Raw genomic sequence first — 27,078 nt, 5'->3', positions numbered from 1 at the left:
TTATAATACTGCAGGTTTAGTCAATAAAAGTATATTATTAATAGATATATAATTATCTAGATATATTTCAATAACATATGTGTAGTATTACTGAAATATGTTTTTTATTTACAAACTAATTTACAAACTAATTTTTGTAGAAAATTTACAGAATAAAACTCTCTATTTAATAATACTAATGCATATTCCAATATGTTAAAGCCGATATTATTATTATTCGATTCATTATTTAATAAGCTAATTAAATTGGCTAATTACATTTCATTAATTAATTCAATTATTCAATATATTTAGCTTGATATGCAATTTCACGCGTTGCAAACCTCTTCATATTTTATTCGAAAAATTAAAATATATGAAAATATTATGTAAATGGTAGTTGTCACATGACTAATAAATGTGAATGTTTTTAAAATATTTTTATATATTTCGTATGTGTCACATATATAGTTACTCTAAAAATCTAAAAATCTATCTACATTTAAAATGCAGCTATTATTCGTGAAAAATCAAGCTATTTAGATATACGGAACGGAAATAAGTGCTATCGACCTTCGTCTACGCATATGGCGTCAATGACACTGCATATGATGCGCGTCACGAACGTCTTCGAACACGTCTGTCACTTGGATGAGTGGATGAGTCAACAATTTCATGCAGATCAGCTGTTATACCGGACACATCAATCGAGAATAGATTGACAGAAATCGATTGGCGAAAATTGCCTTTTTTTGCGACTGTCAGATCAAATATTGCACGATACTGTGCAAAGTGCTACGAGATTGATCCGGTCTGATAGCAATTTAATCAAAGCGTATCGGAATACAAGTTCAGGACGATCAAAACTTTTGTTTTCAATTTCGAAATCTAAATTGATTGTAAGGTAATCAGGTCGTGCGCTATCAATTAACAGGAGAGTTTTATCTGTTGTTTCATTTGTTTCTCTTTGCGCGAATCAATCCGGGAGAGAATGCATTCTCTCCAAAGAAGAACAGTCACGCGCAATTGCGAAATGTCAGGTAGTATGTAATGAGGTTACAGGAAAAAAAATCCGCGGTTGTCTCAATAATATACCGATCTATATATATATATATATATATGTATATATATATAATAAGTGAAAATATAATCTTTCATTGTAAACTTCCATTAGATGACGATGTTCTCGCGTATCGCGACTAGAGAGATGAGTCATCAATTATATATATATATATATATATACGATACATCATTCCGTATTCATTTCTCACAGACTTTCACAGCGGAATTTGCACGTTTTAAAAGATTGACAATGACGTGCTTACATAACGTTGCATGAAATTAAACTGTTCTCTCTGAATTTCTAATAGGATTTATGACATCGTTTAACATCTCTAGTGAAAAACAAGCATAAGAAAAAAAAACGCTAATTTTTTATTAAACAATTTTTTAATAATCCTTTGATATATTATTTTAATTATCGTACAATTTTTCTAATAAATCATAAAACGAAAGAAGAGGATAACAGAAAAGGGTTTATACATTTAGCAATGCTTTTATTTCGAATCATATATCTATCGACTCAATATTTTATTATGATTCTTTCCTGAATTATTTCACACAAAGAGAAAAAATAAAATAATGAATATTATTATCAAAATTTTTAAATCTTGCATAATAATTCTTTATTAATTAAAAAAAATTATCACGTTCGAGCTTTACAAAACTGAATTCGTCGATTGAAGAATCGTTTTTCAATTCGATCACGTATCAATTTAATGATGCAAAAATCAGTTACATTTTTGACACGATGACTTGAGGAACTCGGAATAAAAATCATGTGTAAAATTTTAGTAAATGTTAAAAGTTAACTTCTTGAAAATCTTATAATTATTCTAAGATATCGTTTTTTACAAGGTTTTTTACAAAGACGAAATGAACGAATTGAATCATTTCTACCTCGATTTTCACGATCAAACGTAATAACGTTGAGGAATGTGACATATTTTCGTAACTCTGAATATTTATAAATGCCGCGCAGATATCAAGATACCGCGACGGATTTATCTCTCTTGACATTTAACCGCAGATGTGACACGAACGAGGCCGCATCAATGCATACAAGCGCTTTGAGATCTTGGAATTCTCGAGTTATAGCACACTTCACTTGCAGGATTCTGGATCCTGGCCAAATTACTGACAGAAATTCGAGCTAACATATGCAAAAGCAAAATTTTTGGTTTACATTAAAATATTTCTTTTAAAATCTCTATATATTTTAGGCCATTTTTTAATGGTTAATAAATTTAAACTTTTGATTAATTTTTAATTAATTTTGGGGACTATTAAAAAAAATAGGAAACAATCTGCATGCAATTCATGCCTCTCATATGTTAATATTATATATGTACGTTCAATTTCCAGTCATAATTTTCTGCATAAATGTAACTTTCAATTCAATTTATTCCTTATTTCATTTCATTTATTTCTAAATTCTATATAAATTTTATATAATTAATTTATATTATTCTAGTAATTTTATTCCTGTATATTTAATTAATCGCGCTTAAATAAAAATTCTATTTCAAAAAATAGATATTGCTGATTGCAAATAGTAATTGTGCACAGTCATTTGTAAATTACAGAATAGAGAGTGTTTAGAATTCTCGCACAGCAGCATGTAAAGCAGCATGTTCTATCATGATTAAATCGCAATATCCTTAGCAATACAATATACTTGACCTATATTTTGCCCACTGCTCCATTTTCTTACCCATTTTAGCCATGACACGGCAAATTTCTCGTTATGCACTTTAATATACGCGCATGTGCGCCAAAGCAGTAGCTATTAGCCAGATGAAATATCAGTGCGATGGATAGTGTTAAAGTACGACGCTATTTGATTCATGTATGTATAGATATTTTTTTTCAACGAAAAATATTTCTCTAGTAACAATGTGGAAAATGGATCTGAGATCATTTAGTGCAGCTCGGAAAATAGCAATTCGCTTTCGTATAAGAAATGCAATGTGCAATGTGCAACATGTTTGGGAAATATCGAAAACCTGTAAAACAGGCAAAATTATCGGAATTACAATGTCCATATCGGGACTAAAGTATAATATTGTCACAAACATTCTATTAATTGGATGGCCTTAAATCAAAACGCAATGTTTGCAGACCGTTAAAAATGTTAAAAATTAAAGATAAACAAAATAAAAAATTAAAAATTCTCTCCCCAGTTTTAAAAGTAGATGTCGGACAAAAATCATTAAATTATATGAAAAAAAATAAACATTTAATACATGTGTACTATATTATATTTGATAATATTAACTCGTTTGGTAATTTATATATTAAAAATTATATTTTTCATATATGCTATATATATAAAAGATAGCACTATTATATTTTAATAAATCATATTCACGTTTTATGATGGCATGATTTTTATGATTGCAAGAAAAATATTGCAGGATATATTACTAACAACAGCGAAATATATTCATATTGAAAAAATATGAAGTAAAATGGAAAAGTTAAAAATTTTATTTTCTATTTTATTTCACAATTACTACACACTGATTAATGCCGATGTACTGCGGATATAATCTGCGCAAGGAGAGCGCGCATGGACACATGCGCGAAATGCGTGCGGATTTGCTTTTTATCTCATAACCACATATATTTCACATGCAGCCAAAAGAATGATAACATTATACTAAAACAGTATGAAATTTTACACACGATTTTAATTTGAAAGCTCGAAAAATAATAGGCAGTATGGAATTATTTACATTTCTTTAAAATGCATAAAAATAATTTGATTGTTCAATATTTATATGAGCATAATATTTTTTTAGTATTTTTTTTTTATAAAAAAACGGCTTTTTATATTTTTATTCCAATTTTTTTTCATATTTCTCCGTCTGTAATTATAGTGCATGTATTTGCAACAAAGCCAATGTAGGAGTCTTCTTTGAATTGGATGTTATATAACAATTTTCTGTGAAAAAGCTTTAGAAAAATATCTTTATCTTTAGAAAAGTTTCTCAAATATTTTCTTTACTGTAATATTACATCTAGATAAAAAATAGAGTAAATTTTTCCAAGTACATACATATTACGAATGTTTCGCGTTAATTATTCTATAAAAAGAACGTACATACATATGTTTACTTATGTATCATGTTATCTCGCTTTATACGTATCTTTAAAGTACCCCGATTAGAAAACTATTTGAAATCATCATGTACACAATTGCAATAAATATTAAAACCGATAATTACATGATTATATGGATTTAATGAAATAATTAACAATTCGCAAAATCACTTCTGTCATATCAAATATTTTAATATACACAATTTAATTATCTAATTGGATTTAAAATAATCATCTAATTTCTTTTACAAACAAATAATTTTTGAAAGAGTATAGGGAAAGAAATAAGATTTTTTTTAAGTATTTGGATCACTCTTTTTTTATCCCGTTAGAATCTGATGATCTCATCTTACGAATACCGGTTTTATCAGTATTGTAGGAGTTTGTGTTGATTTAGCCGCGAGAGAAATACATTGTCGTGTTAAAGACGTGTTTCGGAAGACGCGTGTGTGATAAAGATTCCGTGAATAGTTGTACGCGAAGGAGGGACTCGTATCGAAGAGTGATACGTTCGTTTGAATGAAAGTGGGAGAAGCAGGATATACCTAGTAACGTTGCATACATTATAACAAAGCTGTCGCTGTTAACGAGTAGGATGGGGTGATACCTGATCCCCAACGCGCATAATATCACTCCCGGCCTCTCTCTCTCTCTCTCTCTCTCTCTCTAATTCGGCAAATACGAAATTGTATATTCAAACAAAATAAATAGAGATAAGCGTAATATTTCTCGCTTCTACTGTTCCGACCGAGAAAAATGTTTCTACGAAATCACTGATGCGCCTATCACTGCGAGCCACACGAAAGAAGGCGTCGCAGATGCGACCTTTCGTACCCCTACATGTATGTCAACAGACTCACCTTTCGGTACCTTCTTGTACTCGCGGCCAGGCAGGATGTGGCGGTCAGCACGCGGCTCATCTCGCACCATCTCACGACGAATATCGCCCGGCACGATACCGCTGCCATTCCGTCGTTGAAAGATTTGGGTGCACTTTATATCGCTCGATCACTCCACCGTTCGCCTCTCTCTCTCTCTCACGAGTCACGGAAACAACACCTGCCTGCCGCCGTATTCGGGCAGACCAACGCGAACTAACGACCGGCTTCGAGCAACTGCTACCCGCGGCTGACGGGCGGCATCGCGCGCTCGAGCCCGAGCAAGACCCCGACCTTGCAGTGGCCGGCGACGAGACATGCGCATCGCGCCACACTTGATGCGCATTGGTCCAGTAGGACATAATGTCACAATTCGCGCCACGTTTGGAATATTTGACGCGCGACTGGAGAACATCTTCTCCCGGAGCGAAATCCGCGGATGTTTTATCATTGATATATATATTGTTGATATTAATACTTCCTATCATGCGTATATTACGAGTTTTCGATCGACATTTCGATTCACATAATAACAGCATTTCATATAATATTGTATGTATAATAATAAAAAGTATGAAAATTAAAGACTCTTATGTAACGCTATTTTAAAGACGATAATTGATCAAATGTTAATTTAATAGGGTATAATTACTCTTTCCTTACCTTTTTATCTTAATATTTTGTACATTTTAACTGTATATTTTAAGAAATACTAGAACAACACTATACGTGTGGCATTCCTCGATTTCATATGAAAAAGAATTTTTATATAAAACCAAATACTTTTAAGAAATATTTTTAAAAAGATATTTAACAAAAAATAATATAAAGTTTATTTAAACTCGATTAATATTATTTGACAGAAATCAGCTGATTAAAGCGTTAATTTGCTTATTTAATTTTAAAATAGAAATATGTTATAAATTAATGATTTAATTAGCTGATTTCTGTCAAAAATATTAATCGAGTTTAAGGAATTATAACATATATTATTTAAAACATATTATTATTTTAACTTTTATAACATATTATTATTTTAAAATTTATTTAGCAAATTAACGCTTTAATCAGCTGATTTCTGTCAAAAAATATTAATTGCAGATAAGGCGTTATTAAAGCGTTAATTTGATAATTATATTTAAAATAATATGTTGTAAAAATTAAAATAGTAATATGTTGTAAATTATATGTTATAATATAATTTGCGCGAATAATACTCTTCTTGACAGAAATCAGCTGATAACTGTCAAAAATATTAATTGAGTTAAAAGAACTATACCAAATTATTTAAAACATATTACAATTATAATTAATTCTAAGAAGAGCCAAAAATTCATCACTTGTATATTTCGACAGTACATTGTTTGTAGAATATTGTCGTACCAAGCAGACACCAGCGTACAAATTCTTTTATTTAAAATATTAAGTATCATGTAAAATTATCGCCGCGGACTCTATACGGCGCATTCTTATATTATGTATATTAAATAAAAGAGTGTGTACGCTGGTGTCTGCTTTGGTACCGAAATATTCTGCAAACAATGTACTATTAAAATATACACAAGATGAATTTTTGGCTCGTCTTAAAATATTAAAAATCGACACTATATCTTCGCGGACCCTATAGAACGCATTTTTAAATTATGTGAGTTACTATATTTAGAGAAGACAAAAATTTATCGTTTGTATATTTCGATAGTATATTGTAAAAAGATAATTTTTATACCAAACAGATACGAGCCTACAAATTCGTTTATATAATATACATAATTTATGTATGCGCAGTATAGAGTCCGCGGCTACAAAGTATTAATTTTGCAAAAAATTGCAAATTTGGATTTTTTAAAACATAATTATATATTATTTTAAAATATATGATATTCTCTTAAATTAGATATATTTTTAAATATTCTCTTACATTATAAAAGTTAATGATATTCTTAAATATATTATATTTTATTCTTAAATAATTATTCTTAAAATATAAGTACAGTTAAAATATACTAAATATATTTAAGATAAAAAAGGAAACAAAAAGAGTCTTTCTGGTACAACAGTTTTGCTTATATACAGGGTCCATATCGTTACCAAATAGCTCCGGAATTTCACGTCGATATACATCTATTAATCGATTTAATAAAACATCGGATAATCGAAATGTATACACTTCGCTCAAGTTTTTATTAAGTTTATTAACCTTTTTTTATCAAGAAATATCTCTCTCCTTGTATGCGAAATATGTATAGAACTTTAAAACTTATCTCGACCACGGTGAACGATGTGATAACGTGACAACTAGATGAAAGATTTGATTTCTAGAGGAAAAAATGTCATTCGTCACCAGAGATGACTATTACGAAAACTATTACGATTATGCCGTTCATCCACGTTCGTTCAACAATTATACCACCGTTCCAACGACGCATCTCCACTGGAACTCATTAACTCGTCTTGTCCTGACGATCCTGTTGCGCGTTGGCTTCGTCCTCGTGCAAATTGGCAGCGTGCCGATCAACAACGTTAATCTGATACTTCTTCAAAATGTGGTCGATCTGTCTTGTGTCACCGTTATGTACTTCCTCACGGGTTTCCTCGTCGCTTACAACGGCGATGTGGCTGGTTTGATCGGCGAAGGTCACTGGATCGGTGATCCAACGATCGACAAGAATGAAGCGATCATCGGCTGGCAAGCGGTGGTGATCGCGTCGGCGATTTGCACCAGCGTTATCGTAGGCAGAATGCACACAGTGGGATATCTGCTGATAAATATTCTCTTATCTGGTCTGATACAACCGTTGTTGATTCACTGGGCCTGGACCACCCAAGGATGGATGGCGGAGAACGAATTGGCTGGAAGAGCGGTCGCTTTCAAGGATTACGCTGGTGCTGGAGTGATCCACGTCGTCGGAGGATTTTCTGGTCTGATTGGATGTGTCGTCCTTGGCAGAAGAATGCTCATATTGAGAGATCTGGATGATGCGAGTATCACCGTCGGTTCTCCTGGGACAGTTTTCGGGGGTCTGCTATTAATATTTGCCGGACTTCAAGTAAATATCTCTTCGGACTGGATAGAATTTCTTAGTTGTCATCAAGATTTAACAAAAACTATTTTTGATATTTTTTGACAATTAATATAAACTATACTATAATAATGAAACTCGGAGATTATACAAAATCGCCCTTTTTTTAAACACACTGATTATATTACGAAAACTAATTAACTTAAATCTTTGAAGACGAAGACTTTGAATTTCATAGTACTGTCACGACTCTTAAACTTGAGAGCTCTTCGTAATGATTTGTAAATATCGGTCTTTGAATTCTATAAATAGAAACCGCTATTTATATGAAAACTAATTGTACTATTTAGTGATGTACAATGTTCTGCACGTTTACAGGGCTTATGCATGAATACGTACGACCGTGATAAACTTCGAATCTATATGCAAGATCCATCGCACGCGTATGTCAATAATTTACTAGCCGCGTCCTCGTGCACGCTGTTAGTCGTCGCTCTGCATTTCATATTCAGCCAAGAAACCTTCAATCATTGGACGGTGATGAGATGCGTCCAAGGCACAATTGCCGGTGTGGTGACAGTATCAGCTGCAGCGAACGATTATTCGCCGCAAATAGCTATTGTCTTGGGTTGTCTGGGTGGTATCGCGTTCTATTTGATCTCCAGACAGGTCTTCCGCAGCGCTTTGGAGGATTACTGCAATATCATAGCTATACACCTTGTTTGCGCGATTCTCGGCAGTTTATTGGCTCCTCTCTGCGCTGCGAGCACTGATGAGGATACCGTGACGATATTATTGAGCTTCTCCTGGCAATTAATTTGCCTGGTTGCATTATTGGCTCTGATTGGTACGGCGATGTTGCTGGTCTTTGGCATGCTGGAATGCTGCGGAATACTTCGCAACAGATCGGAATGTTTGAATCACGTACGAGCTAATGTTGCCATCGGCAAAGGTCCACCGAGATCGTTTCTGCAGAGACTCTTCTTCCCTGATAGCGGATGTTTCTATCTGCAACCGAGTTCGGTTTCCGATACGAAACATGGTCCAAATGTTGGTTCCAGATCTTGGAAGTATCAAACGGAGATAGACAAACTTGAAGAAGGGAGATCTACCGAGAGTAAACCGAATGTGAATGTTAAAATTGATGATAATGTTATAAAAGCTCAAGTACTAGGTTTGTAAAATTTGGAAAGTATAAAGTTACTACTCAGATTTATTTAATTCTCTCTCTTTCTTTCCATTTATTGTGTATTTTTAAACAATATGTTTTAATAATTATTTTAAAACTGATATAAAATTGGAATTAAAAACACAATCTACAGACTTGTAGCTTTAAGATAGGTAAACAATAATTAGTTTACAGTCTCCTCGATAAGAGAAATTATATATTTATAGAAACAAGAGTAAAGAAAGCAAGACAAGTGCATACTTTGTCTGGGTTTACACCTGTGTTGATAGAGGACCAAGGTGGTACTGGTGAATCGATTAACAATAACGATCTTTTGGAAACTGGAAGAAGACAATTTCTTGGCAAAGAAATAAAATGTATTTTAGATCCTATCGAAGAAATAGACGAAGAGATCTCGAAAGAATTTGAAATCAAAGAAAGTAACGCTCAACATAAAATTGAAAGTCAGAATGTTGGTGATAAAAGTTTAATTTTGACGAAAAATTTTAATACAAGAGCTGCAGAGCCGAAAGATTTGAACGAATCGAATTATCAGCTTCGGAGAACCGTAAAACTGATGAATTTATATCACGAATTTGTCAAAGAAGACGTGAAAATTGTTTTGGAACCGAAACGTGTAGATTCTTCATCCAGTGATTCGTGCGATGAAGACACTATCTTTGAAAAGACACCAGATTTGAACGCGCGCGAATATCCACAAAGGATATTGCAATAAACAATGATTCATTAATTTATAGCATAAAGTAATCATGTTCCTTGCTAATAAAATTTGTTTCACGCGCGCGGTAGATAGCTTCATGCAATGTCGACATGGTAAAGTTATCAAAGGACTTAGCTTCCTTGGAACTGACATTCAGAGAATATTGTATGTAGCTTTAATAAGAAAATAGTTTCGCACACAAGGAATATAACTGCTTCTGCACATGTGTGTTATACCTAAATTATTCTAACTCTATGTTTAGGATGACATTAATATACAGAATAGCAAGAGAGATATATGTTAGATGTACCTGAAAAGAGAATAAAAGAAATCGAGTGTGTATAATCATATAAAAAAAATTATAAATAAAATTATATTAAAATTAAGGAAAATATGATATTCTAAGTATGCGAGTGTGTACTAGAAAAAATGTATTATATATTGTATAGCATTTTTCAATACCTGTCATTGTTACAAAACTGTCTAGTCTAGAATTTTCAGTGCTTCTTTTATTAGAACTTATGAGCTATTCATACAATTATTACAATATTTTACAATAGAATAATTATAAGTTAAATAATTAAAGTTCATGTATCTTAAAGTATCGTACATACATTCTACGCGCAGTTTTCTTCATTCGTACGATGGCATTTTTCTTTCTGCATGACAGTCTCTATTGGAACAAAATATTTACAGAATGCTCGTTATTTCTGTGCGTTTATTTATACGCAAACGATTGCACCCACGAAATTTGGAAGCAGTTAGCAGTATACTATCATTGATTATAATCATCAATATTTTATATAAAACTGTAAAACAATAACAAAATGAATATATATTCCAGTTCTTATATATTATATAAATTTTCAACATGTATATATAATTCGATACTAAGACGATGTATATAATTTTATTATATTTAATCATATGTCAATACGCGAAAATTTCAGAAAATAGAAAAATAAAAAAAGCTATACAGAATATATAAAATAGAAAGATAGAAAAAGGTCATAAAATTTATATGTAAAAAAGAAATAGAAAAGATAATTATAGGAAACGTGAAATCAATGATGAGATAATGCTAGATGTTGGTCCTGCTTACATTTCTGTGCGATTCTGATAAATTTCGCGGGATTATCATCTACCTCTGTTTGCCGTCAGGTTATTGTCAGGTAGTAGCAAGCCGGACAGTCGTTGCTACCGCCAAAAAAAATTAAGGATATTGACTCTAAAAATCCAACATGATACGATGATATAATCATAATCATATATACAACACTGGTAAAATGGCACGATTCGATAAAAACAGATCAATCAATTGATATTATCTCCTTTTTATTAGCAACTACTATTATAATATTAATAATAAACTTTGTACACATGATTTGTTAAACGTTATGGCATAGTTTCAACGGCAGTATAAAAATGAAAATAAATCATACAAACGTAACAAAAGATTTATATATAGAAAAATTATCTAACATGATCCATGTGTGTAACTCATCCGATCAGAGATCATCAAACAAAATCACCAGAAACATACGTAATGTTAAATAACTGTTACGATACTAAAACTGCAATGAAATATGTTTTCTTCACTTGATCTTAGATTGCTCGTCTTGGACCAAGACTTTTTTCCTAATGGGCCATACAATATTAATACACTTTTCAATATAAAAAGTGCGGCAAGCATGTATTATAATACAAGTAACTATCTCATCAAATTCTCAAAATTCCACACATAAACTCTTTACAATGTACAATTAGATAGTCATAAATACACAGTCAGTATTATTAAAAATATTTGTACATATAGTTCGCATTGGAGATAATATACATACGAATATATGACCAATAAATAACAAAAAAAATATATGCAATATAAATTAGATCTCATAGCATTCTTCTCAATCAGCAAAATCTCGTTGGACTGATTTTCAATCTGTTCTTTTGAGGTACAATAAAATAGATATTTTGCATGAACATCACTCCAAAACGAGCAACTGGATACACACACACGCACACACACACGCGCACACACACACACACACACACATATACACAAGTATTCTGCTATTCATATATATCGAAAGTGAAAAAAATATACCGATAAGTAATCTTGAAAAATTGTTATACATTATTTGGACTTAAGCTGAAAGATCAGACCTAGTACTATTCTTTACAACACTTTTCAAATCCATGATTTATTCAAGTACAACACGTGACAAATTTTAAAATCTCGACACATGCATAATTCCATATATAACTTGTCAGCAGGTAGTCTGCGTAGTTTTTCATGTTTATCAATCTAATATTCGCATGAGTTTCGACTCTGATAGCGTTGATTATTGCAAGCGTTCGCCATCGCATCCGAAATCGGCAAACTTTGAAATTCATCTCGGATACGTCTGATCTGCCCATTTCGAATTCTTCTTTTTTATAATACATTTAACGTCAAAATAATGCGTTGTTACATCAATATACAAACGGACGCGATCACACACCTTTTGTTGGCTTTTCCATATCGTCGGTACCAAGAATAGTATTGTCAAAATATACAGACTTCTCGTCATTATCGCCATCATCATCGATATTAAATATGCAACGTGACTTAACATACACTGTATCCCTGAAAGTTAATGGGTTCAAGAAAAAAAAGCTCTGCCCTGAAATTCTATGCTCGCATGAATGATCCGGCGATTAATGCGAAAAAAACAATCGATGAATCGCCTGATAAAAAATAAACCAACCAGTACAATTCAATGATCTTTACACATGAAAAGTATATATTTCTCAAAACGATTCTCAAAAATGATTTGGATAAGTCTAACATTGAGGAAATGGAATTTTAATTTTCTAAAATATTGCGTTTATAGTTGAAGAGTCTTCTTCGATATAATTTGTACACAACACGCATATATCACGTTTGATATTGTAGTAAAAATTTATTTACTCAGATTTTTTTTTATAAATTTCTAGTTTTTGGATATATTTTGTCTTCTGTTATATAAATTTTTCTTTGTCTTTATATCACAAATTTGCTAAAACAAGTCCATAACATTTTTTTGTAAGATATCTTTCTTTTTTAAATGAATTTCAAGCCGAATGCAAAATAATTGCATTAGTCGGCTTTTTCTTGGCCCAACTTATGCATTGATAAATAGGTCGAAAGGCGCCTAATCACAATTGCTGAAATGAGCAATGGCACCAGTGAGCTATACACTCTTAAAATCTCTCATTTATACGATACGGTAACGATGATAATGATGATAATAATAATAACACAGTACAACAAAATCAAACTTTTTTGATAATTATTAAGTTCCGTTAGTATATTATGATAGAGGTAGCTGCTTCTATAGCACACCATAGTACCAATTGTTTGTTTCTATTGCATCAAAATTTTAATTCTTCTTTTCAAATTTGAAGATTGATCACTTTGAGCCATTGTTAGAGTCATTATATTATATATCATAATATATACTGCATATATTATATATAAAATATACATATATAATATATAATATATATATAAAATATTATATATATACAATATATATTATATATGTTATATATGAATATTATATAATAAAGCTGTATTATATTATATAATATAGGGCCAATCCAGCTATTATATTGATTTATTTATGTCATTACTTTAAAATTATGTTTCGAAATAAAGCCAGATTTATCCTTAAAAATGGTTTAAAGTGGCAAACCTTTAAATTTGGGGAAAAAAATTTCGATGTAATGGAAACGCACAATTGCTATTAGTATGCAATAAAGATACTCATCTATCTATAATTTACTAATGAAAATAATTATTTTGTCTGTTGTACTGTGTAATAATATAATAGTAATAAAATTAAAAAAATAATAATCTATTAATAATATTGTTTTAGCTTAACAATGATCGACAATTACAACTGTGGCTTCATAAAGCCTCTTAGTGACTAGCTTTTACAAACTCCCTCCAATTAAATTAGGCCAGTCCACTGAGATAGGCCAGTCATGGTCTTTCTTCTATTAAATGTAAAATCCAGTGGAGTTTCGAATGTACAATTAATTTACAGGTCTTCCATTAGCAAACGATGTATTTCGCTGACAGCGGAAGCGAGTAGCCGGGAAACTCTAGAGTTTCACGTAATTGGCGTTTGCTAGGTCATCACAGTGTCGGTGAGATCTTCCTTCAGCCACTGCGGGATAGTTCTGGACCCAAGTCGCTTTAATAATTTCACCAGAGCCGTGTTGTGAGATAAATAATATCTCTGCAAAAGATACAGCGTTTAAAATAACACATGTCACATCTATCATATACGCATACCGAATAAAAAATACTTTACAGGAACTTTACCTGTAATAATTTGTACGATCTATCTTCCATCGGTGGATACTGGCGACCTTTACTTTTGCCTAGACATTTAGTACGGTCTTCATTGGTTACTTGGCAAAAGAAACCCTTTTTCGGATCGTATCTCAGATGCGAAGAATAATTGAACGCTGGTGTTATTTTCAAAAATCGTTGCAATTCGTGCAGAGTTTCCACGGGATTTTGCCGTAATTGTTCGCCATCGATGATGTGTAATTGCTGCGGTAAATAAAACGATAACCACCTCTCTAAATGCTGGGCGTATTTTCCAGGATTCAGACACCTGCAATTAAGTGCAATATCGTGTTGAAAAATTTAACAAAAAATATATGTAATATTTTATTTCATATATTGACAGTACGAAAATCCTATAATCTCAATGCTAATCTGCTCGTTAACCTTCGAACGCTCTAGTAAATAGCATTCATTTATATATACATATATTATTAGGCGAATATATCTCTTAGGCTATTGTTCAATTATTACCTATTTCTAAGGTCCCGCAAGGGTTTCGGCGCGGAATCGCTTGCCGTAATGACTTCATGGAAGGAGTAATTGTTCGCTATCGGATCTCCGTGCACTCTGGTATGCTGGTACCATGAATAAGCACGTCTGGCTGGAGACAACAATATAGTGATTAGTTTAGCTTTCGGAAGAAGCGCATGGGTCCTCCGAGGTACTAACTCTCCATCGAAATAAGTAGCAGATTTCTCAAACAGATATCGAGAACTCTCATTTTTCGACGCCGGAAAAAAGCTCATGTACCTGAAAAAATAATGTGAGAATCATATATTCCTGTTCTTTATATCCAATAATAGATAGAATCAATATTTCCCCGATTGTTCGCTTACCAATCGAGACCTTTGTAATAATTCTTTCCATTGAAAAACTGTATCTCTTCAAAAGTGTCGGGACTCGGTAGATTGCTGCTTATTGCTGGATGAATAGACAGAAACGTGTATAATGCCGTGGTGCCGGTTTTTTGAGGTCCGATCACTAGAAATCGCGGCAATTGATCGCAAGTTTTATTACGAGACCAAATCTTTTGATGTCTCTGATCGTCGCAGGGATTCTGTAACAAATAATAAAAACTTGATGTTGTAGAAGAGCACAGATAAGGTTTTTTAAACATCCAAATATCTACTTACTCCCCACACTGGATCGGCCTCTTCGGCATATAACTGAAAGTAACGTTCCCCAAGTTGGAGCGGTGGTGCACTGGATAGTCTTAAATTCGTCCAACACTGAATAAATTTTATAACAGACTCGAAAGTGTACGAGGCCAATCGATCGTTTCCATAATTCGACATATGCGTCATAAAAATATTTATCTAAAAAAAGCAATCAAGAGTAATTTTTTAATCATTTTTGTGTACATAATAAATATTATAAATATAAATATAATGTTAAGTAAAAAAAATATATATAAAATATATGGAAAATGCGATTAAATTAAAAGAAAAAGCTACAAAAGAAAAGATGAGATATTTCTTGTCGAGGAAAATTAATAAGAAATTTTTTTCGATATACTCTATGAATAGAGATTAAAAAGATGAGTATCTATAATACGAAAGATCAAACAAAGCTGACAAAAATTGATTCCATAACGGTTGATTTACTCACCGGATTATATACAATCGTTTGGAAAAGTTCACCGCCCTGTATCGACTCGTCCAGCTTTTCCCTTCCGCCTGGATACCTCTCGATAAAAATCGTGTGAGTAAAAAGGCCACAAGTTTGCCTCGGTAGGACCTTGAATATATATAATAAATGTTTTTATATCCGACAATAAGTATCGAATTTATTATCTATATATATATATATATATATATATATATATATATATATATGTTAGAAGATCCAATAAAATATAAAATAAAAGTTAATTTATTCGGGAAATAAAAATTTAAATTTGGACGCAAAAATCAATATATAAATTCGATTTACATATTGCCTTTGATAAAATAATACAATCATGTTTCTCATATATCCATAAGTAAACAAATATCTAATTAATTATTGACGGAATTTTATGATCGATTACGTATTTAATATTTACGTATGCAAATTATGACGCGCAGTAAAATCGAGATTTTCATATTTCGGGAAATTGCGGGATAAAGCAATATTTAATCGCAACTCGCGCATTCAGTTAATACAAATAATATTTTCAATATATTCGTGTGTGCAAATTATATCTCATATAAATATCATATTTATCAATAATGTTTGATTTAGAGATGATTTAATGACTATTGCCGATTAACGTGATTTTGTACCTTAATGTTACGATGAATAAAGCCGCGTCTCAAACGCGCCGGCCTCAGATGCGGATACTCTTCCGTGCTCGTGACCTTGATGTTCCATACTCGTTTCCACGCTTCGTAGAGGCCTTCATGGACCGGGTAAACGCCGGAGTGATGCGGACTTACGCTGTACCCGCTTCCGGTTGGTATACCGTGGTCCTTTGCGAATTGTTTGTTCAACGCCATGTCCAATTGTAGATGAGTTACATTCTCGTACAGATGCGGTTGTTGGTGGTTCCACATGTGGGAAAACCACATAAATCTAAAAGCCCACGTGGTTTTTTTTTTTTTTTTTCAAAATTTTTAATAGCTATTTTTTTATTGGATATATTGATGTTGTATAAAAAATGACTTTTTTCAAAGCACTTGAAAAAATTCTTTGTATTTTTTTATTATTCAATGTCTGACGACCGCGATTAATTACCTTGAGGTAATCTACATCAAGATTTTGCAATGTTTCGGCGAGGCTTTGTAACGCGGTGATTATAATAAACTGTCGCGTGACATTATACGATAAAAGCTGTACCATGATGTCGATGAGACCGTAAATTTAGTTTATACACATATATATTTTATAACAATAAATTGAATCAATAATTGTGATTGTTAATACTACAATAAACCTGATTAATCAAATTATTCTTGAAACTGTACAAATATAATCAATTCATGATATAACATAATACTCTCAATTAATTAATATCTCTATAACGTAATATTTATTACATTTATTATTTTTATTCGGATTTATCGTACCTGTCTACGTTCTCCAAAAGCATGTCGTCCCCCAAATTCTCCTCCGTTGTCCCGTGATGAAAATACTTCCCGGAAAACCCCAAATTGAACTTGAACCCCGGCACCAGAGTTTGAATTCTCTGTTGAGTGGCCAACAATGCCATTACATCGTCTTTTTTTAATCTAGTGCCTTTCTCGCCGACGAATATATCGTCAATGTCCACCAAGATCATGCGATTCAAACTCAGACTTAATTGCCCATGCGACAAATAAGACAACGAGTCCAGCAGTAATAGCTTGTGCAGCCAAAATCTCAGACCACCGCCGAAAAGAACTCTTTGAATTCCGTCGTATCTGCCATGATCCTGTTAAATAAATACATTTTATAAACTAAGATTTCTCTTTCTTCTCTCTTTCTCAAATATTAAAAATTTTATTAACTAATCTATCTTTATCGTTATAGGCAGTATATAGTATACATGCTAATTTTTGATTCATACAAATGTCTGCCTTGCTGTGACTATATGAATAAAAATGATGCAACGATAATGCAACGATCTAATTATGATCAAATTTCTCCCTCATATTGCCGCAACGAAACAGCTGTTGTTCTTATTAATTTTTTTAACATATTATTATTTTAAAATATAATTAGCAAATTAACGATTTATTAATATTTTTTAACAGAAATCAGCTGATTAAAGTGTTAATTTGCTAATTAAATTTTAAATTAATAATATGTTATAAGAATTAAAATAATAATGTTGTAAATAATATGTTATAATTCCTTAAACTCGATTAATATTTTTGACAGTTATCAGCTGATTTCTGTCAAAAAATATTAATCGCAGATAAGGCATTATAACATAGTATTTACAACCATTTTACATTTTATAACATATTATTATTTCAAAATTTAATTAGTAAATTAACGCTTTATTAATATTTTTTAACAGAAATCAGCTGATTAAATCGTTAATTTATAACATATTTTTATTTTAAAATTTAATTAGCAAATTAACGCTTTAATCAGCTGATTTCTGTCAAAAAATATTAATCGAGTTTAAACAAACTTTATTTTTTAAAAAATATTCTTTTTAATATAAAATCAAAGAATGGCGTGCACGTAGTGTATGTTGTGTTGTTTTAGTACCCGAAAATATGCGAAAATTCCTCACCCTGTACACGTAAACATAACTTAATCATCGCACGTTAACGAACATCGTCATTTTTGTTTTTCTCACACTGAATGAGTACGACAAGCAATAATCGCGAGCGTCCAATGAGTTAATTATATTGTTTGACAGAAACTCTCCGGCAACTTTCCGCAGAATCGGCTGTGAATCGCAAGCTTGTTAGCAGTAAACAACAATAATAATCTCACGCGGATAATTCTATCATGCGAGATATGCAGGTGGATGTTGGGATAGATGCACAGATCGCGTAGGTAGCCAGGTGATTAAATCAGAAACCAATTAGCCGTAGGCGTATTCGATTAATGAGCGACTGTACGGTGCGCGTCATTTGCTACCATTGGAACTGTCAATTTATTTTCTTTTCGGGGATTGGACGGATCATACGTTAAGGATGCGACAATGAATGACGCATAGGGAACACAATCGGGAATTTTTTCGGATAATCGCGAATGCGAAATAAATTATACCGAATTGCGAGTATCATCGCGACGCGAGGTCTTTCTTTTCAAGTTTGCTTTAAATATTTAAGACGGGCGAAATTTAACTTTCAATTAAAGAATTCAATCGACGGTGAGATCGTTGCATTTTTGCGCACACATACAATAGTTTTGCTGTAATGGAAAAATTCAATTTACCATGTGCTGCGAGGCATTTTCATCATAGGATTTGACTATTTTCGAAATTTGTAAGCATTGCTTAATGAATCGGTTTTCAATTACCAAAAATTTAATACAATATTTTCTGAACTATAAGATGGATTTAATTTTGTAATTTTTTGCATTTTTAATTATAAAAGAAAAATTGGTAACGCTTTTTTATTCCTAAAAAGCAGCCGATGTAAAATTAAATAGATGCGCTGTCAATTGGTCTCTCACGGAAACGGAAAAGTTAAAAAAAACTTTACGCATATCTCACAGTCGTGCTAGTACAGAGATAAAATGGTCGAGTGCGAGATATGCTTGGTGGAAAAACATTGCACCGGGACAGCAAAACATCGACAACGATACGAGCGTATATTCGCGCTCTTTGTTATATTGGACGATATCTCGCGCATGTCTGTCGGATGAGAACCGTTTTCTTCATATCATCTACAATTTGGTCATTCGGGACCTTCCTCTTCCAGCATCTATGTTCTCGCGTTTTTCATGCACCACCATCATTTCATCTCCCTATCTTTCTTTCTCTCTCTTTCTCGTCCGGAATCTTGCAGTTGCGAATTCCTGCATGAATGTAAACGCCGGTCGGGGACGGCATTACGAATTGTTTCAGTTTACCTCCGTTAACGGCGAATCCTTTCTTTCTTTTTTTTCTCTCTTTTCTTTCTCCTGGCTTTCCCTTCTCTTTCTTTTCAGCTCACCTTCGTATACGTAGCCACGAGCCGTATCGCGGAAATTCCACATTTGTTTTCGTTTTCCGGCGCCGCCGCTGGCTCGACTGGCAGAGCAGGAAGAATCGCCAGGATGAGAGAAACGGCGGAAGGGAAAAATTCAGGAAGGTGAACGAGAGAAGTACGTACATATTCGCGGATCCCATTAATACAAAATTAATTAGTAATAAGCACAATTGAAAAAAATCGCGTTTTAGCTCGTAGAAACCCCTTCATAATTAAAAAAGATATAAATATTATATCAGAGAGAGAGAGAGAGAGAGAGAGAGAGTAATAATATATTTAAAATAAAAAAAAAGAGCTTTTGTATTCCTTTTAATGTTTCAATTTGCTTTAATTAAAAAAAATATATATCAAATTGATTAGAGAGATGAAAAAAAGATAATGAAAGAAAATGTGTAGAAGATATCTGGAAAATCCTTAAAGCCCTAGATATGTATCTTGGATTTAAATTTTATCAATACAAAAAATAATAAAAAAGTTACGTTAGATAATAATGACACGCAATAGAATTTGGCAATTCACTTGTTGAAACATATAAGACTTTATCACATCAATTAAGGGTTAATGTGAAGAGAAGGATGAAAGTTTGCTCGTACTTTTTATCGCGCGACATTCGAGGGAGTCTATAGGAGATTCCTCTCTCCTCGACAGGATTATTCTCACCGGGTACAAGCGCGGGATGAAATCACCCTGTGCGTATTGTTCCAAACCCTTCTTTTGTTTTACCCCTTGCGAGCCGGCGGATCTTGCACAGCCATTCAGCTTCTTGTTTCCTACCGGCCGCCTTTCTTCTTTTCTTCCCTTCGTTACATGCAACCGCAAAGTGAAGTGGTGTATCCGAGAAATTCCTCGTTTCTAGCCAGCTTTCTTTTCCGACATCGCTGTCGAGAACCGTAAGAATGAGAAACCACTCTTTAAAGATGCCTGGAATCGAGGGACCTTTTTTTCTCGCGTAAGAAACAAAAAAACCTGTTATAAGTGCATAAAGAAACGATGCATCTTAGGCTCGCGTCGCAACTATTTCGTTTATGCTGATTATTCTGAATTTGTCAGCGATATGATGCAAGACGGATATTATCATTAAAAACTATCAAATTGCATGTATCTACGTGTAAACAATGCAATTATATATTTCGCGAATTTATTCCTTTTTCTCTTATCATTTTTTTACGAGGTTTTATCCTTTCGGAACGAAGAACTTCCGTTCTGCGGAAATTTGTGCATTTTTATTTCTCAAAATTATCCGAGAAAATAAGAGCCAAGTGTACAAAGCGTTGCGTGAGTTAATAAGGGACTCCCAAAGGATGCGCTGGAAGCTTAATGTATAATCTCTACGTAGAAACCAATAGGGACCTTCTCAAAGTTATTGTTTAAAGGTGGTATAATGTTTGCTTTAATATGATACGAGAGTTCTATGACCTTTCTCTGCCAAATGTTTACCACGAAAAATATCTTGAATTTAACCTCGCAGCCTTGTATTATCTTACCGATCAAATTTTTCAACGTAGCAATGTGTTAAGTCCAGTATGGGAGAAAGAAAATAATTGAAACGTTCCGACTCCATCGCCGAAAGGATGTAATACGCATGGACGCGCGAGACGGTGCATTAATTCCGCAGTCGTCCGACTTGTCCGAGAAGAGATACGTGACCGGAATGACCGGCAGACAAAGTGCACGACTCACCTGGATGACGGTGGCTAGGGGACTTTTGTTGGCCGGATAGTCGAGGCTGTCTCGATGCGCCCAAGCGAGCGGCTCGTAGGTGCTGTGATTGGCCTGAAAAATAGTCCAGTCACCGCCAGGAAGTGGTCCCCAGGCCGTTTCCCCCGCTCTGGTTAATCGAAGAATGGGAGACGCTGCATTCAGCTGAGCATCCTGAGGGAGGAAAAACCTGATTCTATGCGACCCGTACAAAAGTTCCGCTCGTCCTATCGAATTCCCTCCCTTTTTTCGGAGAAGAAATCAAATTTTCGAACGCATCACGCGGCGCGTTTTAGCGCTTTGTTAAAAGAAAATTGCTCCAATTAATACTGTGCAAGAGTAGAACGCGATTTTGTATTCAGAATAACGCAATAATGTTTTATATGAAATATATGGGAGACTACACGATATAATAACTCTATCTGGAAAATTATTTAAATTTATTATACATATATATATATATATATATATATATATATTCATATAGTAGAATATAGTTTGAGGAAAATAAATGGGAAAATTGTTTAAAGTATTCTAAATTTTGTTTTTTTTCTACCGCGTGCTCTGAATAATCTCGTTTTAATATAGTTTATGTTAGAAATCAAATTAGCCGCTTCTTCCTTTTTTCCTTATAAATATTCAGTGGAACATGTCGAGAAGATTGATGAAATTGCACATTATGGTTATTTAAAGAGAGATTCTACGTGTAATATTGTGCTCGATGAGCACAGACTTCTTTTTTTTCTTAAAGTCTCTTTAAGAATAGCGTGATTGTTACTTAGAAGATATGCCACGCGTCCAAGGCACGATATTCCAAAGTTTTAAGAAGATTGTAACTTACTTCATGTTACGAACATTACAGTAATAAGAAAGTGTGGGAAAGGTTGATATCGTAAAATTAAGTATCTAATAATACCTAACTATTAAAATGATTCAAGAATACGCACATATAAATTAACACAAAAGTATTCGGCGCAATAGTGCTTTTCGGGAACAACGTACAATATCGATTGCCTTATTACTGCAGCCAGACCTAATACTGTGGAACGCGCGCTTTTTATTACTCTCTTTTACGAGGTTTCCTTTTCGTTTCGAGACTAGTTTCCGCGATATAAACTTGATTGCAGCCATGAAGATTGCCGCCCAGACTTTTCCTATCATCATGGCTTTTTTAGGTAATTTCTGATATTGATTGTAAAGGGAAAAAGATACTTTTTATTACGCAATAAAAGAGAGGAGGACATCCTTATACTTCAATCCTTATATTTCGCTTTTAATAACAAAATTAAAACAGTTAAATTATAATCATTTAAAACAATATTGATTCTACTTTTGTCACAACTAAATAAATAAACATATATATTAAAAGTTATATCAAAGAAATGCATATAAAAAATATGTTTACGTAAAAATATAATTTATACAAAATCTAATAATTCAAAAATATGTCATTTATAGAAATAAATTTTTCGATATTTTAACACGTCTGTGAGAATATACATATTATAGAGTTTGAATATGTAATGTTGAAAACTGACCTTCAATCTAAGATTTGTATGTATAAAAAGTGGAAAGCCCTTAAGCTGAGCACCGACTAGGCTCTCTTCTCCAGGAGGAGCAAAACCCACGATGCCAACTGAATACTCCCTGCAGTATTTGTCCAGTAGCTCGCGATTCCATTTATCCATCTGCAGATACTTATTTAGATTCTCGAAAATCAGTACGCCATATCGACCTTTATCAAGATTCGTCAGCACTGGTAAAGATTTACCGGTCACTTCCACTTTGTACCTGAAAGCATACCAATAATTTTTCGTATTTAATATTCGAAAAAATTCAAATACAAGAATTTAAAAAATCTCTATTATTCATATAGAGATTGACCATTTTGTTTTGTCCATGAAAATCAAAATAGATGGACAACATATTATTTTATTTATTTATATCACTATATACGTGAATATTTGTTAAAAATTTTATATTGCATTCTATATAGAGATTTTTGGAATATTTGCATATAGATAGAATTCTCAATAAAGGAAAAAAATAGCAGATTCTTGCAATTGATCCAGGTTATATAAATAATTATAATCTTTTGTGATAGTGCAAGCATTTTATGAATATGTCGTACACATATTTTACATTTATGGCTTTCGAGTTATTGCATCAATATATGTTTGATCTGATCGTCTTTTCTAGATTTTTTATTGAAGAATTGAACAGAAATGTGGAATTTTTGCAAACTTTGCTTAGGTACGCATTATTCTTAGAAGGCTTATATATAAAGTAAGCACCGTACCCCTTCGGAGTTAACGCGTTCTTTAAAATGGAATAAATTTTCCTTCTTACTTTATCTTTCTTTTACCGCTTCGTTGGTAGCTATGATACTTTATGCGGCCTTTCTCTCACTTTTCTTGCCAGAGCAAATATTTAGACGTAAACGCCACTCGCATAAGATATAGCCGTCAACGTGTATTTTGACAATTTCAATCCAATAGTGTATCGGATGTTTAAAGTGGGATTCATAGTAAATAAAAGTAAAATGGAATATCGATAAAAGGAAGTAGTCTGGTATGGAGGCTGTTGGTATTGTTAAACGATAAAACTGAGACACTTTATATCGAAATTCCATTTATGCAGCATCAAAAATGCCCCGCGAATAATAAAGCAAGTATACATGCATGATACACATTTTCCTTACACGGAAATATTCAAAAGATTCAGTGCATTTCTTTGCAAATTATATCCCGGCGACATCAGGCTGTCTCCCCCTCGCCGCAATTTTAGCCGTATCTAAATTTTTATATCCAATGTATCTTTCCAATTGCAAAAGAAAAAAAAAAACGATATCGACATGCCATACTTCTGTTCTGAACGCGATAAAATGATTTTATTGCGAAAATAAACCGCCGAGGCTTCTCTCGTCGATCGTACCGATAGATTTCTCTCATATCCTGTCACATCGTAAAGAGGTAGCGCGGATATCAAATTTATTGGAGATGCACTCCAATTTAAAAAAAAGAAAGAAAAAAAAAGAAATATGATATCTGCCAATGGTAAGTCCATGTCCGATTTTTTAAGCAGATTTTGGGGAATGGAAAACATGTTTCGCTCATAAAGTCGCGATGAGATAAATATTCCACGAGTGTAAAATAATTTATTATTTACAGCGCAGCGAGACACTAACGCTGAAATATACAATTTCCAGATAAATTATTTTCGTTCGTTTATTTTAACTGTTAATAGCCACGTTATGGCAGAAGCGATCAAACTATCAATAATAGAGTTTGATGGTAAACGATAAATATTTGATGTATTAATATAGTAACTGTCAGATATTGTTTTTTGCTTCTCTTTTTCTGTAAGACCGGAACACATATACTATCTATTCAAATATGTATGAATATTTGCTAAATAATTCCAAACAAACTTTCAATCATACATGTATATGTATATGTATATATATATATACACTAGCGGATCCTGACGTCGATAATGGGGGTGGGAGGGGTTGCAAAATTATTTTATTTAATATTTATGGTTTCATTAGCTTTTATTCCAGAATCAACGATGTCGATAGCTCTTTAATGTTTGTTTTTCTTTATTTATATTTTTTGAACAAATTCAGCAAAACTGTTTCTTTTAATTTGCAGGGGGAGGGGATTAACCTCAATCATGCAACGAAATTATCTCATTATTTCGTCCTATGTCTGACTTAATCTATATATATATATATATATAAAAGTATAAGATACACTGTAAATTATACTCATTACGCATTCAAGGAGTTAGGTATAGATTAAGTCAGACATACGACGAAATGATGAGATAATTTCGTTGCACGAAAATAATTAGGCGAAATTCTTTATATCTATATAATATATACAATATGTATGTATAAGATACACTGTAAATTATACTCATTACGCATTCAAGGAGTTAAGTATAGATTAAGTCAGACATAGGACGAAATGATGAGATAATTTTGTTGTACGAAAATAATTAGGCGAAATTCTTTGTATCTATATATAGATTATACATATAGATATAATATATATTATATAGATATAATATATATTATATATATATTATATATATATAAAGAATTTCATCTAATTATTTTCGTGCAATGAAATTATCTCATCATTTCGTCCTATGTCTGACTTAATCTACACTTAACTCCTTGAATGCGTAATGAGTATAATTTACAGTGTATCTTATACTTATATATATACACTAGCGGATCCTGACGTCGATAGCTCTTTAATGTTTGTTTTTCTTTATTTATATTTTTTAAACAAATTCAGCAAAACTGTTTCTTTTAATTTGCAAGGGGGGGGGGTTTAACCCCCAGGATCCGCCAGTGTGTATATATATATATATATATATATATATATCGTAGAAGCTGTCTATTTCTCCTATTAAAAAAAATGGTAAACAATATGAGCCGCACAACAAACAGTTTTGGGTTGTGCAGAAATGTCTGGAAAATTCGCTAGATTCATCAATATCGATGATAGTTGAATATCTCCTTGTGTTTATTACTCGAGATTGTTGATTCTAATTACATATAAACATTTTAATGCATTAGTATGCTAAAATGATAAAAATGCCATTGTTTTGAAAGTCTTAATTCTGTCAACATATAGATGTTTTGTACAAAAGTTTCTCGTATTTATTGGAGAGATTATATTACGATTTATTTGACATTTTATTTACAAATATTTTTCGATCGTACTAAAGTGCAGAAAATAAAAATTTTTTAAATGATGAAAATACCAATGCTATCGAGATATGGTAAAAAAAAGAGAGATATTTGTGCGAGTATGAATATTCTCATTTTCAGATACGAAACCTTATTGTGTTCTACCAGATAATCCTTCCACTGGTAGTTAGTACTAGTTTAGCACTTGTGCTGTTAATGCACAATTTACTGGTTTCGCGCAGCAATGAAGACAAATGACTCCGATGCAATGACATGGCTAGTCGAGAGAGGGTTAAGGGTCAGCCAAGAATAATCCGCCCAATGTAATAGTTTTATAATTAGATGAAACATTATTGGATTGTACGCGCCGTAACTGACTTTATTTTCGCATTAATGGATTGTGTCGACTTGCCTCAATGGCCGGGTTTCCCGGGTTATATATGCGCGCGCGCAGCAGAAAATTCGAGTTAACTAATGAATACCGGATAATTTACCGACGTAATCGATTCGATAATTGGTAACCGCCCATTAACGGCGAGTTAGCCAATTTACGGGGCTAACGAACTGTCATAACGAACCACCCCCTCACCCTCCAACCCCCTCTCGATGCGGCTCTTTTGTTCTTGGCTAACAATCGAGCGTATCGCACACGTCACGCGAAGAATCCGAAAGCGAAATTCAGAAGTATCGATCGCGATGGGGCACACACAGAGAGAGAGTCCCCAATCGCGAAACGATGAAAGACC

The 27,078-nt window shown here is 32.8% G+C and overlaps 3 protein-coding genes across 5 annotated transcripts in view; 1 reads left to right on the top strand and 2 right to left on the bottom strand.

Annotated features, from left to right (window-relative positions):
* Mcu (mitochondrial calcium uniporter) overlaps positions 1–5,292 on the bottom strand; it is a 57,862-nt gene extending 52,570 nt beyond the window's left edge. The window contains exon 1 of one of the 2 annotated variants that reach the window (XM_083048923.1): positions 5,004–5,292. In XM_083048923.1, the coding sequence (XP_082905049.1) occupies positions 5,004–5,111 (108 nt within the window). In that variant the 5' untranslated portion in view covers positions 5,112–5,292. The remainder of the gene's footprint in view (positions 1–5,003) is intronic. The other variant, XM_083048925.1, reaches the window with a different exon arrangement.
* A 2,056-nt stretch (positions 5,293–7,348) lies between these two features.
* On the top strand, positions 7,349–9,945 carry Amt2l (Amt-2-like protein). Its single transcript, XM_083047611.1, has 3 exons — positions 7,349–8,068; positions 8,420–9,215; positions 9,437–9,945. The coding sequence occupies exons 1-3, from the start codon at positions 7,349–7,351 to the stop codon at positions 9,943–9,945; spliced, it is 2,025 nt and encodes a 674-aa protein (XP_082903737.1).
* A 469-nt stretch (positions 9,946–10,414) lies between these two features.
* Positions 10,415–27,078, bottom strand: part of Sfl (N-deacetylase and N-sulfotransferase sfl) — a 193,688-nt gene continuing 177,024 nt past the window's right edge. For both annotated transcript variants that reach the window (XM_083048112.1, XM_083048111.1), the window contains 10 exons: positions 23,166–23,418; positions 21,610–21,801; positions 17,362–17,705; positions 16,579–16,867; positions 15,923–16,051; positions 15,448–15,630; positions 15,151–15,371; positions 14,786–15,064; positions 14,285–14,582; positions 10,415–14,198 (listed from right to left, as the gene is read on the bottom strand). In XM_083048112.1, coding sequence (XP_082904238.1) covers positions 14,088–14,198; positions 14,285–14,582; positions 14,786–15,064; positions 15,151–15,371; positions 15,448–15,630; positions 15,923–16,051; positions 16,579–16,867; positions 17,362–17,705; positions 21,610–21,801; positions 23,166–23,418 — 2,299 coding nt within the window. In that variant the 3' untranslated portion in view covers positions 10,415–14,087. The remainder of the gene's footprint in view (positions 14,199–14,284; positions 14,583–14,785; positions 15,065–15,150; positions 15,372–15,447; positions 15,631–15,922; positions 16,052–16,578; positions 16,868–17,361; positions 17,706–21,609; positions 21,802–23,165; positions 23,419–27,078) is intronic.

Source organism: Prenolepis imparis, unplaced genomic scaffold, assembly GCF_030444845.1.
Source record: "Prenolepis imparis isolate NDT839.2.m4 unplaced genomic scaffold, iyPreImpa1.0 SCAF_10, whole genome shotgun sequence".
Lineage (NCBI taxonomy): Eukaryota > Metazoa > Arthropoda > Insecta > Hymenoptera > Formicidae > Prenolepis > Prenolepis imparis.
The sequence above is the reverse complement of the archived record's forward strand: the minus strand, read 5'-3'. Positions and strand labels throughout refer to the sequence as shown.